Source organism: Lactuca sativa, chromosome 1 (genome assembly GCF_002870075.4).
Source record: "Lactuca sativa cultivar Salinas chromosome 1, Lsat_Salinas_v11, whole genome shotgun sequence".
NCBI classification, from domain to species: domain Eukaryota; kingdom Viridiplantae; phylum Streptophyta; class Magnoliopsida; order Asterales; family Asteraceae; genus Lactuca; species Lactuca sativa.
In genome coordinates this window covers 324173-336394 of record NC_056623.2, presented here as the reverse complement: position 1 = coordinate 336394, position 12222 = coordinate 324173, and the positions used below count along the sequence as shown (strand labels likewise).

The following is a 12222-nucleotide window of genomic DNA, read 5'->3' as shown; positions in this document are numbered from 1 at the left end:
TCTCTCCCTCTTTCTCTTTCTCTTTCTCTCTCTCAATTGACCACTACATCCCAAAATACATACCACAACATTCATCTTCTTTAATCTCATACATCAATTTATCTTCTCCTCCACCTTTGCAAGATTCATATCTAAATAACATTGAATCACCGACAACAATCTACAAGATTTCAGTACTTATTAGCAATTCGATGATTGGTATGAAGAATAATAGGCATACTTAATGGGGGCAACTTATGATGTCAGTGACGGGAAAAAGGACCTCCGATCCTTGGTTTTCATCCGATCGAGAAGGCTAATCACGAACGAGGCAGTGACAGGGAAGGCTCGAGGTGGTAACGAAAGCAGCAAGGGTTGCTTAAGTAGCTCGTGCGCTTCTTTTGTCTCAGAAGGAAGGTGCGAAGGTGGGAATCAAAAGGGGGTTGCCGCCTCCGATGTTTTCTCTGGGGAAACACCCACTTCGGTGGTGGGTTCAGGCCAGGGAACGAAGAAGAAATAGATGATGAAAGGGGGAAAGGCAGCAGCGATCGCAACAGTCTTCAGGGGGGAGTTTAGTGACTACGATTGACAGGTGGAAAGGGTGGAGCAACTTCAATTGGCCATCACCCGAAGGAGAAGACAGACAAAGTAGAAGAGGCAGCTGCCTCCTATTCTTCTTATTGATGGCAATAACAAAATTGAATGAAAAGAAGGGTGTTTGGAGCTGGTTTATCTCATCAAAACTTTGGGTGTGAAGAAGGAGAAATAGGTTCGAGATTTGGGTTGTTGATTTGGGTTCTTATTTTGGTTTACAACTTCGATTTTCATCAGAACAATGGTGGTTTCAAGGTTTGATCGGGGGAGAAAAACGGTCGTCAAATGTGGGTGTTGGAGAGAGAGAGAGAGAAAGAGAGAGAGAGAGAGAGAGAGAGAGAGAGAGAGAGAGAATGGGGTGTGGGCCCCATTTTATTATTAATAAAACATTAAATTAAATAGAAAAATATATAAAAATATATCACAAGGGCAATTTAGTCATTTCAATTTTCGGAGGGACCATTTTCACATACAAACTAGTCCAAAAGGACCATCAATCTAAAGAAGTCGAGGTTTTGACTAAAACCCCCAAAAAAATGCATACCACAAGGACTATTTTTGCAATTTTGTCTCAAAAGAAAACAAAATGCACAAAGCAGGATGAAAATGTCAAATAGTGTATTATCAATGGCGGTTTTCGAGTTTTCTAATAGAGATAAACGTTATATGAGTATAAAAGAGGATGTTGACATTAATTCCACTATAGCTCTAAGACAACAACCTTTGTGATTTTGTATTCCTATATACAAGAAATAGCAACGTTCTTAAATTATATCTTTTGTTTCTCATTAAAGCATTGTACAGCCTAAGAATTGATTTTTCTAAAACTCTAAGGTTGCGTTTAGTTGCGGAAAAACATCTTTCCTTTTTCGTTTTTCATTTTCAGTTTCATTAGAAATTTTAAAAAATACTTTTAGTTAAAACTTAATCATTTTTTATTTTAAGTTTTAGAAAATTAGACAACACGTTTAGATGCGTATATTTCTATCGATTTTTCATTTTTAGAAAACAGTAGCAATGATAGGGTGGGGGTGGGGTCAGTAGCGGTGTCGATGATGGCAACGGTGGTGGTGGTGGCAACGACAATGATAACAGGCAATGGTGGTGGCAGCCGAAATTGTGACAGAGATGGTGATGGTGGCAGCGATACTGGTGATGGGGTATTGGTGATGGTAAGTTTGTAATTTTATAAAACGAAAAATTTTCATTTTCCATGAAATATTTGGAAAAATAGACAAACTAAATATGTTTTCAAAATTTTGATTTTTCTTGAGAAATTTTTTCGAAAAACAACCCATTTTCCGCAACTAAACACAACATAACAGTTTTTTGAAAAGTAGTTTCGGTCATGAAACTTTGAGTATTCATAAATGCTCTTGTTATTTCCAATAAGATGACTTGGTAAAAGATCGCTTCTTCCAAAGCACTTCCCATTTGTTCGGCTCGCAATAATCCAATTAGTCCTCCGGCCGGAAGACATTAATAAATGTCATTAAAACATTTTTATCTAAAATCAAATAGCTTGTTGATGAGTTCGCTAGGTCCGTGATTATCACGGCCCGATTAAGTTTTATATATATATATATATATATATATATATATATATATATATATATATATATATATATATATATATATCAATGAAGTAAAGAAGAATATGGATAACCCAGCAGTAATGCCACATAATGTTTGTGTGGCGGTATAAATTGATTATTTCAAATGAATGAAATTTTTAATAGGTAAATTATACTTTAAACATCTTGTAAACCAGGAAGCCAAGATTTTGTAGGGGAGAATGTCATTTTCCTTTAAAGTAATCTCTTTATTTTAAATGCACAGTCCAAAGTTGAAAAACCACGAGCTACTAGTCACATTTTGGTATCTTTTATTGTGAAGTAAGGGTTCATAAATATAAGTGTTGCAAAAATCGATCTAGATGACCGATTAATTGTGGATTAATCGTTAGGCAATCTTAAACCAATTAGGATTAGAGCTAGTCGGCCAATTTAATCGGAGTTGGTCAAAGTCGGAGCTATGCGGCCTAATCGGTCAAAAATATCAAATTTTCAAGTTTTCAAGCTCTCAAATATTCAAATTTACCTATCTTCTTAAGAACAATGGGATGTTGTAATAAAAAAAGGATGTAAGAAATAAATAAATGAAAGTATGTTGTTATTTTTGCATTTAACTTATGTTGGTTCATCATTGTGTATGACGTGCATTAGTGATAACAAAATATATAGGAGACGTCATCACATTGCTTCAGTCAGTAGGTGAATCAACAATTGACAATACCTAACTTATGTTTACCGCTTCCGTACGTTATCAAAATGTAAATGAATCAAGATTACAACTTTTAATATATGAACATACAACACTTATGCTAGATACACTCAAGAAAGATATCAAAAGGATTTTTAATGTCAAAAGAAGACAAAATTGCAAAAATGATCCCTGTGGTATGCATTTTTTTTGGGTTTTAGTCCAAACCTCGACTTTTTTGGATTGGTGGTCCTTTTGGGCTGGTTTACATGCAATTTTGGTCCCTGTCCAAACTAAAAAGACTATTATACCCTCAATGAATTTATTTTTCATTTTTCTTTCACTTTTTAAAATTATTATTATTATTATTAAATATAAAAATGGGCCCACCTCTCTCTCATGTATAATCATCTTCTTCCTAAAAAACCCACACGGCTTCTTGTCAAAATTAAAACTCAGACAATATCACACAAATGTGGTCTCTCATCTTCTTCATCAATACACACGTACACTTAATGGAGAAAGCTTCAGTGACCCTATCTCTCCCACTTTCTCTTTCTCTCTCTCTCTCAATCGACCACTACATCCCAAAATACATACCACAACATTCATCTTCTTTAATCTCATACATCAATTTATCTTCTCCTCTACCTTTGCAAGATTCATATCTAAATAACATTGAATCACCGACAACAATCTACAAGATTTCAGTACTTATTAGCAATTCGATGATTGGTATGAAGAATAATAGGCATACTTAATGGGGGCAACTTATGATGTCAGCGACGGGAAAAAGGACCTCCGATCCTTGGTTTTCATCTGATCGAGAAGGCTAATCACGAACGAGGCAGTGACAGGGAAGGCTCGAGGTGGTAACGAAAGCAGCAAGGGTTGCTTAAGTAGCTCCTGTGCTTCTTCTGTCTCAGAAGGAAGGTGCGAAGGTGGGGAATCAAAAACGGGTTGCCGCCTCCGATGTTTTCTCTGGGGAAACACCCACTTCGGTGGTGGGTTCAGGCCAGGGAACGAAGAAGAAATAGATGATGAAAGGGGGAAAGGCAGCAGCGATCGCAACAGTCTTCAGGGGGGGAGTTTAGTGACTACGATTGACAGGTGGAAAGGTTGGAGCAACTTCGATTGGCCATCATCCGAAGGAGAAGACAGACGAAGTAAAAGAGGCAGCTGCCTCCTATTCTTCTTATTGATGGCAACAACAAAATTGAATGAAAAGAAGGGTGTTTGGAGCTGGTTTATCTCATCAAAGCTTTGGGTGTGAAGAAGGAGAAATAGGTTCGAGATTTGGGTTGTTGATTTGGGTTCTTATTTTGGTTTACAACTTCGATTTTCATCAGAACAATGGTGGTTTCAAGGTTTGATCGGGGGAGAAAAACGGTCGTCAAATGTGGGTGCTGGAGAGAGAGAGAGAGAGAGAGAGAGAGAGAGAGAGAGAGAGAGAGAGAGAAAGAGAGAGAGAGAGAGAGAGAGAGAGAGAATGGGGTGTGGGCCCCATTTTATTATTAATAAAACATTAAATTAAATAGAAAAAAATATAAAAATATATCACAAGGGCAATTTAGTCATTTCAATTTTCGGAGGGACCATTTTCACATACAAACTAGTCCAAAAGGACCATCAATCTAAAGAAGTCGAGGTTTTGACTAAAACCCCCAAAAAAATGCATACCACAAGGACTATTTTTGCAATTTTGTCTCAAAAGAAAACAAAATGCACAAAGCAGGATGAAAATGTCAAATAATATATTATCAATGGCGGTTTTCGAGTTTTCTAATAGAGATAAACGTTATATGAGTATAAAAGAGGATGTTGACATTAATTCCACTATAGCTCTAAGACAACAACCTTTGTGATTTTGTATTCCTATATACAAGAAATAGCAACGTTCTTAAATTATATCTTTTGTTTCTCATTAAAGCATTGTACAACCTAAGAATTGATTTTTCTAAAACTCTAAGATTGCGTTTAGTTGCGGAAAAACATCTTTCCTTTTTCGTTTTTCATTTTCAGTTTTCATTAGAAATTTTAAAAAATACTTTTAGTTAAAACTTAATCATTTTTTATTTTAAGTTTTAGAAAATTAGACAACACGTTTAGATGCGTATATTTCTATCGATTTTTCATTTTTAGAGAACAGTAGCAATGGTAGGGTGGGGGTGGGGTCAGTAGCGGTGTCGATGATGGCAACGGTGGTGGTGGTGGCAACGACAATGATAACAGGCAGTGGTGGTGGCAGCAGAAATTGTGGCAGAGATGGTGATGGTGGCAGCGATACTGGTGATGGGGTAGTGGTGATGGTAAGTTTGTAATTTTATAAAACGAAAAATTATTTTCATTTTCCATGAAATATTTGGAAAAATAGACAAACTAAATATGTTTTCAAAATTTTGATTTTTCTTGAGAAATTTTTTCGGAAAACAACCCATTTTCCGCAACTAAACACAACATAACAGTTTTTTGAAAAGTAGTTTCGGTCATGAAACTTTGAGTATTCATAAATGCTCTTGTTATTTCCAATAAGATGACTTGGTAAAAGATTGCTTCTTCCAAAGCACTTCCCATTTGTTCGGCTCGCAACAATCCAATTAGTCCTCCGGCCGGAAGACATTAATAAATGTCATTAAAACATTTTTATCTAAAATCAAATAGCTTGTTGATGAGTTCGCTAGGTCCGTGATTATCACGGCCCGATTAAGTTTCATATATATATATATATATATATATATATATATATATATATATATATATATATATATATATATATATATCAATGAAGTAAAGAAGAATATGGATAACCCAGCAGTAATCAGAAAAAGAAACCCATCTAATGAAAAAGCCAATGTACATTAAAAAGAATTTTACTATCAAAGGCAACAAGATTTAAGCAATACATTCATTACACAACATGATTGACCATATGGAATAAAGCGATCAAAATTGAACTCTGCTCCTCTACCTAACCAATTGTAGTAGTAGTAGTAGTAGTGGTAGTTACCTACACCTACTCCTACCCTCCATTTGTTTTGTCTGTCATTAAAGAGTGGGTTTGGGGTTTGGTTTATGTCCCGTATATATGTCTGTGAACTGGCTGGGCATCAAAATTGTTAACAACTTCCAACCATGGTTTGTCTACGACCAATACAGAACCTTTTGAAAGATGGCCAACATATAAAACCGGTTCTCTAAAGGCACAAAATTCAAAATTCTTCCTACCACCCTTTTTACCTTCTAACTCATGCAGCTTACGTTTTAATAACTTCTTCTTTAATGTTATTGCTTTCTCATCAGGATCTTCATCACACCCGACCGGCATCCCAAAGTCAATCAAGCACATTGCCCTACAAAGCAAACCATTAAACAAAAACAATCAGCAAACACTCTCAAAGTCTGAATAATAGGTTAGAAAAAAAAATGAAACCTGGCACTGTAAATGATGACAGTTGATGAATTTGAAGATGGCGGAAATGTGAGCCCAATAACCTCTCCAGGAAAGTCCTGATATCTTCGAGGCAACATAAATGTGTTGTGTCTAGACCATTCCCCTAGTTTCTTAGCCTCCACATCAAAAACATAGGCTTGGTTTGAAGATGTAGAGATTATTAGCACATTGCTATTTCCAGGACTAAACCCTGCAGCTGTAACAGAGGCACCATCCAATCTTGCAATGAACCAGTGTTGCCTGCTCTCCACAAACAGACAAACAAAATTACATCAGATTAGCCCTACATACATCATACACTAGCTAGAGCCTAGAGTAGTAGATTATTACCTCTGTGTCTCTAGATTGAATATATACACATCTCCAAAACAGTTGACTGCAGCTAGCCACTGTCCATCCAAACTAGTAAACATTTTTGTAATTGGAGGCTGAGTAGGTGGTAATTCTGAATCTGACTCCTTACAACATGGGGTGAATCGATGACTTAATTTCTGGCTTCCAACATCTACAACCTGAAAAGAAATATATTATAATATATATATATATATATATATATATATATATATATATACATATCATTCTCATGAGTCATGACATAACTCAACAGTTGAGAGAAACAGAAGGATTGCTTACATATATCATTCTGTCATGTCCTGATATCATTAACCGAGAAGAATCACAAGTAAATATCATGGAATGGGCAAAAGGTATGCATGGTGGGAGTTTCCTTTTACTTATGGACCACCCTCCCTCCTCCTTTCTCATCAGCTCAAATAGGCAAGGTCTCACATGATCTGAATACGCAAAAAATCTCCCTGAAGAGGACATGGAGCTGCAAATGATCTTCCTCTTGCTCTTGCTCTTTACTCGAGCCACCATATCAGTAGTTGAAACAGCGTCTCCTCTTTTCACATCAACCGTAAAGATATCCAACCACTTTGAAGCCTGGACCAGAAGCATATTACTACTGCACACCAACTGAATGGCTGGTCTTTGTGGTGCAGGACAGATATCATGTGGACCGAATTTGGTGAACTCGTTGGCTGAATATGCAAAAAGCTTTGTGTCATCTCCAGCTGATATAAGCATGGGAATGCCCATATGAGCCCACTTATTGTAGCTCATGCTCAAGTCAACACCAGTGCCATGCCCTCTTTTTACCTTTTCTTCACCCGACACCAATAAATCTGTTGTAACACAAGTCCTTCCTTATTAAATAATTAATTGGAAACAAAATTCCCTGAGAAGCATACGCATACCTTCGCGGCTTATGGGTACAGCAACAACCAAGGCTCTCACATCATGTGTATGGGCTCTCACATAACCAACATACACCCACTTGCACTTCTTTTTTATTGCTTCACAAGACTTGTCACCAGAGGCCTTATATAAGATAACCTGAAACATAAATATAAATAAATAAATATATATATATATATATATATATATATATATATATATCATACAACATCCAACCAAGTACAATTTAAAATTAAATTAGTATTCAGGTAGTACCTGACCGTCTGATCCAGCTGAGAACACCCTGCTATGACTAGGACTAGCAGCCAAAGCATTCACATCCCCCTTATGACAAGAATGTGCTTGCAACAGAGTACCATGTGAACTCTCCCAAAACTGAACGCTGCCACTGCTGTCCCCACTCACAAGGGTCCCACACCTGAAACCACATTCAAACTGCTAATAAGCTCAAACACACACACACACACACACACAAACCCAAATCCCCAATTACCTCAGAGCAAGCAAAGACCATATGCAAAGTTCAGACCCACCGCCTAACCCCCCAAGACCAACAGTGATTCTGTATACTTCATGAGACGATTTAGCATCCCAGCATCTTATGAACCTGAATGAAATTCCCACTCAAACTTTTATTTAATAACATATTTACTAGATTATAACTAAAGAAATGCACATACCCATCACTACTCCCTGAATATATCCTTCTTGCATCTGGACTCCAAGTGACGCTTAATACACGCCCTGCACAACAAACAACAAATGAAATTAATAACCAACCATGAATGAATGAAAAGTAGCAATAGGAACAGGAGTGAGCCATGCTATCTCACCACTGACCCTTGGCAGCGATTTATGGTAAGTGACCTCATCTGAGTCTGATATATCATATAAACGCACACATCCGTCGTCACAGGCAATTGCTATACATGCATTCCCGGTAATCGGCTCTTCATATAACTCAACCGAATCACCTTCCACTTCACTGTCGCTCGTCACATCACCATCACCATCACCAATAGCTGCGTGTCCATTCTCTAGATAACCCAAATCCTGTTTTGTATTATTACACATAGGATGAGTAGCCATCTGCCAAATGGAAACACCAATAGGATCCACCACAACCTGCACAGATCAGATAAACTACACCTTAAATAAGACCTTAGGACCAGACTAAACAAGTAACAAGACTCTCGACTCCAAAATAATAATTACAAACGACTGCTTGCTTGATAACTTTTTATGTGATATGTCATTTTAACTATGTCAATGCATGAGTCTCAAAGCTCCACAAATTATTATTGTGGAAGGTCGTTAAAAGTAACATAATTATCAACCATTTAACAGCTGCATTACAAAACTGGTTTAGCCATCACCTTCCAACCAGTTCTTCGGTCAATAATTTACCCATGTTAGCAGCAGAAATGACCATTTAATCTCTTCATGGCACTAAATAAGGTTTTATATTAACAGCGTCAAAATTCATATGTATACAGACAAACCTTCTGTGTCAAGTTGTCCAAGTCCCACTCAGATATTGATCCATCAATGCTTGATGACAACAACCTGCCAGCCGCTAAGCCACAGGAACCCGAACTACACCATACGAGCGAAGACACTCTCAGATTTGGGTCACCGTGTATCGTCTACAACAACGAAACAAATTCAAAATCCTAATTCCGTAGCGATAACACGTATATGAATAATAAGAAGAGGAAGAAGACCAGCAATGACCATACCAGTTGGCAGTGCCAACCAACGGCGCCAGGGGATACCAGCCATATCTCAAGGGAGCCATCTTCCCTAGCGGCAGCGACCTGAGATTCGTCCACGCTGGTGGCTAGAGCGACTATCGGGGAAGGTTTCCATTCGACTGAGCTACTACGACATTTGTAGAACTCGAGCATCTCCGCCGTTTTCCTTGAACCCTAATCTCTCTGGAGAAAACGACGGTATCGTTCGACGAGGGTATATTAAGCAGTCAGGGTAAATCAGGGCAACGTTCATAATACCTTCCTCGCTCAACTATTATAAAACTAACCTCGAGTCCTCCAACTTTGAAATTTGACTACGGCAACAACACTTATGGAGCCGTATGGTTTCCAAAGATACACAGAGATGTCTAACCATTTTGGCAAAGTTTGTTGTGTCCACTCCTTTCATGTTCCTAGTTAAACTGTAGTGTCCACTCCTTTCATGTTCCTAGTTAAACCTGACAACGGGATCTGTCCAATTGCAGTAGGCACTATACGGAGACGTCTGGTTTCCAAGATTGTCATGAAAGGTGTGGGTAAAGAAATGGTCAAGTATCTTAATGATTTTCAGTTCATGGTTGGTGTGTTCGGCGGTGCTGAGGTTGTGTTACACAGTGCCAATAGAGTGTTGAGTGAACACCATGCTAATGGGTCTCTTGTAATGTTGATTGTGGATTTCTTGAATGCCTTTAACATGGTGGATAGATCAGCATTGCTCCACGAGGTTAAGAAGATGTGTCCTTCCATTTCTTTGTGGGTGCATTTCTTGTACAGGCAAGCAACGAGACTTCATATCGGAGACCAACATATATGGTCTGCCACTGGGGTGCAGCAAGGCAACCCCTTGGGCCCTCTTCTTTTTGTGCTCGTTTTACACCCGTTTGTGCACAAGATTAGAGACAATTGTAAGTTCCTTCTCCATGCTTGGTATCTAGATGATATGATTATCATTGGGGATTCAGAGGAGGTGGCTAGAGTTGTAACATCCCGATTTCTCGATATCGGTTTAAAGCTCCAATGGTCAAGATTTAAAGGCGACTTGACGAGTTGATAGGCCAACTCGTCGAGTAGAGACCAAAGCAGCCGCGTGGGTTTTAGACCCTACTCGACGAGTTGGAGGACCAGACTTGACGAGTAGGTGCTGGAAAGTGAAAACCCTAAATTTTTAGGGTTTGCACCCTATTTAAAGGTCCTTAACTTTCCTCCTCAACCTCCCTTGTCACCTTCATGTCCATAGAAACCCTAATAGCTAGCTAGCCTCCAATTTTGAGTATGTGAGACCAAAAGAGAGTGCATCGGAGCATTTCTTGAGGAGTTAATAGCTTGGAACAAGGAAGAGCTTGTAGATCCAGCCTTTCCAATGTCGTAGCAACAATATTGAGGTATAAAGCTACCACCTTTACATTTCATTGCTTAGATCTCCCTTTTTAGTAAAAGAAATGGTCATTTCTAGGGTAAGATGGGGGTCACACTTGGGTTTGAGCTTGTCACAAGGGCATAGTTTCAGATCTTGAATTCCCAAGGACTTATGGACATAAAGCCTCAAGCTTTATGAAGCTTTAGCCCTTCTCCATGTCCAAAACCTTCTCCTAATGCTATTTATGAGTGTTTTAGCTTCATAAACCCTTGCATGCACGTAAAGCTAGCAACTTTACATGATAACAACATCCTAGGAGCATAGATTTACTGTTTGGAACGTTGGAGCAGCTTAAAATCGACTGAATAAGTGATGGACTGAATGGGACTCGACGAGTTGCTTGGTCAACTCGATGAGTCGGTTGAAGATGGCCCGTATTTAGTTTTGAATGGACCCGGAGAGTCAGTAAGAAGACTCGACGAGTCAGTTAGGGTTCTTCCCGACATTTGGACATGCATGAACTCAGCGAGTTGCAAGGAAACTCGACAATTCGGCGGGGGATATCACGACTTCTCGAGTTCAGGAAGGACTCGACGAGTCGGTGAACTACACTCGACGAGTTGGGTCAACATGGACTATTGACCTTGACCATTGACTTGGACTTTGCCCAAGGGTTGACTAGTTGACTTCTGGGGGCATTTTGGGAAATTGGAAATTTATAGATATGGTTCAATGATGAATATAGGTAGTGGAGTTTGTGACGGTGACCTAAGAGTTGAGCTTATCACTTCAACGCGTCAGTTGTGAGGTGAGTTATCCTCACTATATCTAATGGGTCTAAGGCACCAATTTCGGTCCTTGTCGGATTTGTATTCGGGTTTATTACATGATATGCTTTTTGGTTTGCATCCTGGTAGTTAGGATGGTGATATGCTTAGTGACCTGGTTAGGTATGTATCCAGGTAATAGGATGTTGCTATGATTAGTGATCTGTTATATCGTCTTAACTATTATATATGCTAGTGTATGATATGTAGCGCACATGTTTGTTGATTGGGGGTTGGGTTGAGGTGGTCCTGCTTTGTGTTGAAGGCCAACATACCCAGGGCGGTCCGGATAAACTAAAAGCCCTGCAAAGGGGATTAGTTAGGTCGAAGGCCCAGCGAGCGGTCCGGATAGGCTGTAGGCCCTGCGAGGCGGTCCAGACGTGCCGAAGGCTCGGAGAGCGGTCCAGATAGGCTGAAGGTCTGTGAGGCGGTCCAGTCAGGCTGAATGCTCATTATGCATGTTGTTGTTTATAAGCTTATATGATATGGTTATATATGTATGGCGTTGGTATTTTGGGGGTAACTCACTAAGACTTCGAGCTTACATTTATCGTTTGTTTTTAGGTACGTCGGATGATCGTGGAAAGGCGAAGGCGTGACCGTACACTTCCTCGATTTATGATTATGATTTCTGGGAACTCTGATATGATACTATTTTGAAAACGAATTGTAATAACTTAATGTTTTTAAATGTTTTAAAAAAGTTCAAATTTGACATGCTTTTTATGGATGTTACAA

General features: G+C 38.8%; 1 protein-coding gene across 1 annotated transcript; it reads right to left on the bottom strand.

The window, feature by feature from the left end:
- Window positions 1-5650: 5650 nt before the first annotated feature.
- On the bottom strand, window positions 5651-9541 carry LOC111905260 (WD repeat-containing protein PCN). The gene is made up of 11 exons (XM_052768070.1): window positions 9286-9541; window positions 9049-9192; window positions 8380-8671; window positions 8227-8290; window positions 8040-8153; window positions 7802-7964; window positions 7546-7684; window positions 6920-7473; window positions 6617-6798; window positions 6266-6526; window positions 5651-6185 (listed from the first exon to the last, which is right to left on the bottom strand). Exons 1-11 carry the CDS (start codon window positions 9451-9453, stop codon window positions 5906-5908), a joined length of 2361 nt encoding a protein of 786 aa, XP_052624030.1. The 5' UTR covers window positions 9454-9541; the 3' UTR covers window positions 5651-5905.
- Between the last annotated feature and the right edge of the window lie 2681 nt (window positions 9542-12222).

Bases quoted from the DNA above. Each gene is read 5' to 3' on its own strand.
- LOC111905260 (XM_052768070.1), bottom strand. From the start codon at position 9,453: ATGCTCGAGTTCTACAAATGTCGTAGTAGCTCAGTCGAATGGAAACCT. The intron at 9,193-9,285 runs GTATGGTCATTG...TCGTTGTTGTAG, and splicing joins TTGGTTGGCACTGCCAACTG to ACGATACACGGTGACCCAAA. The intron at 7,474-7,545 runs GTATGCGTATGC...GTGTTACAACAG, and splicing joins TGTACCCATAAGCCGCGAAG to ATTTATTGGTGTCGGGTGAA.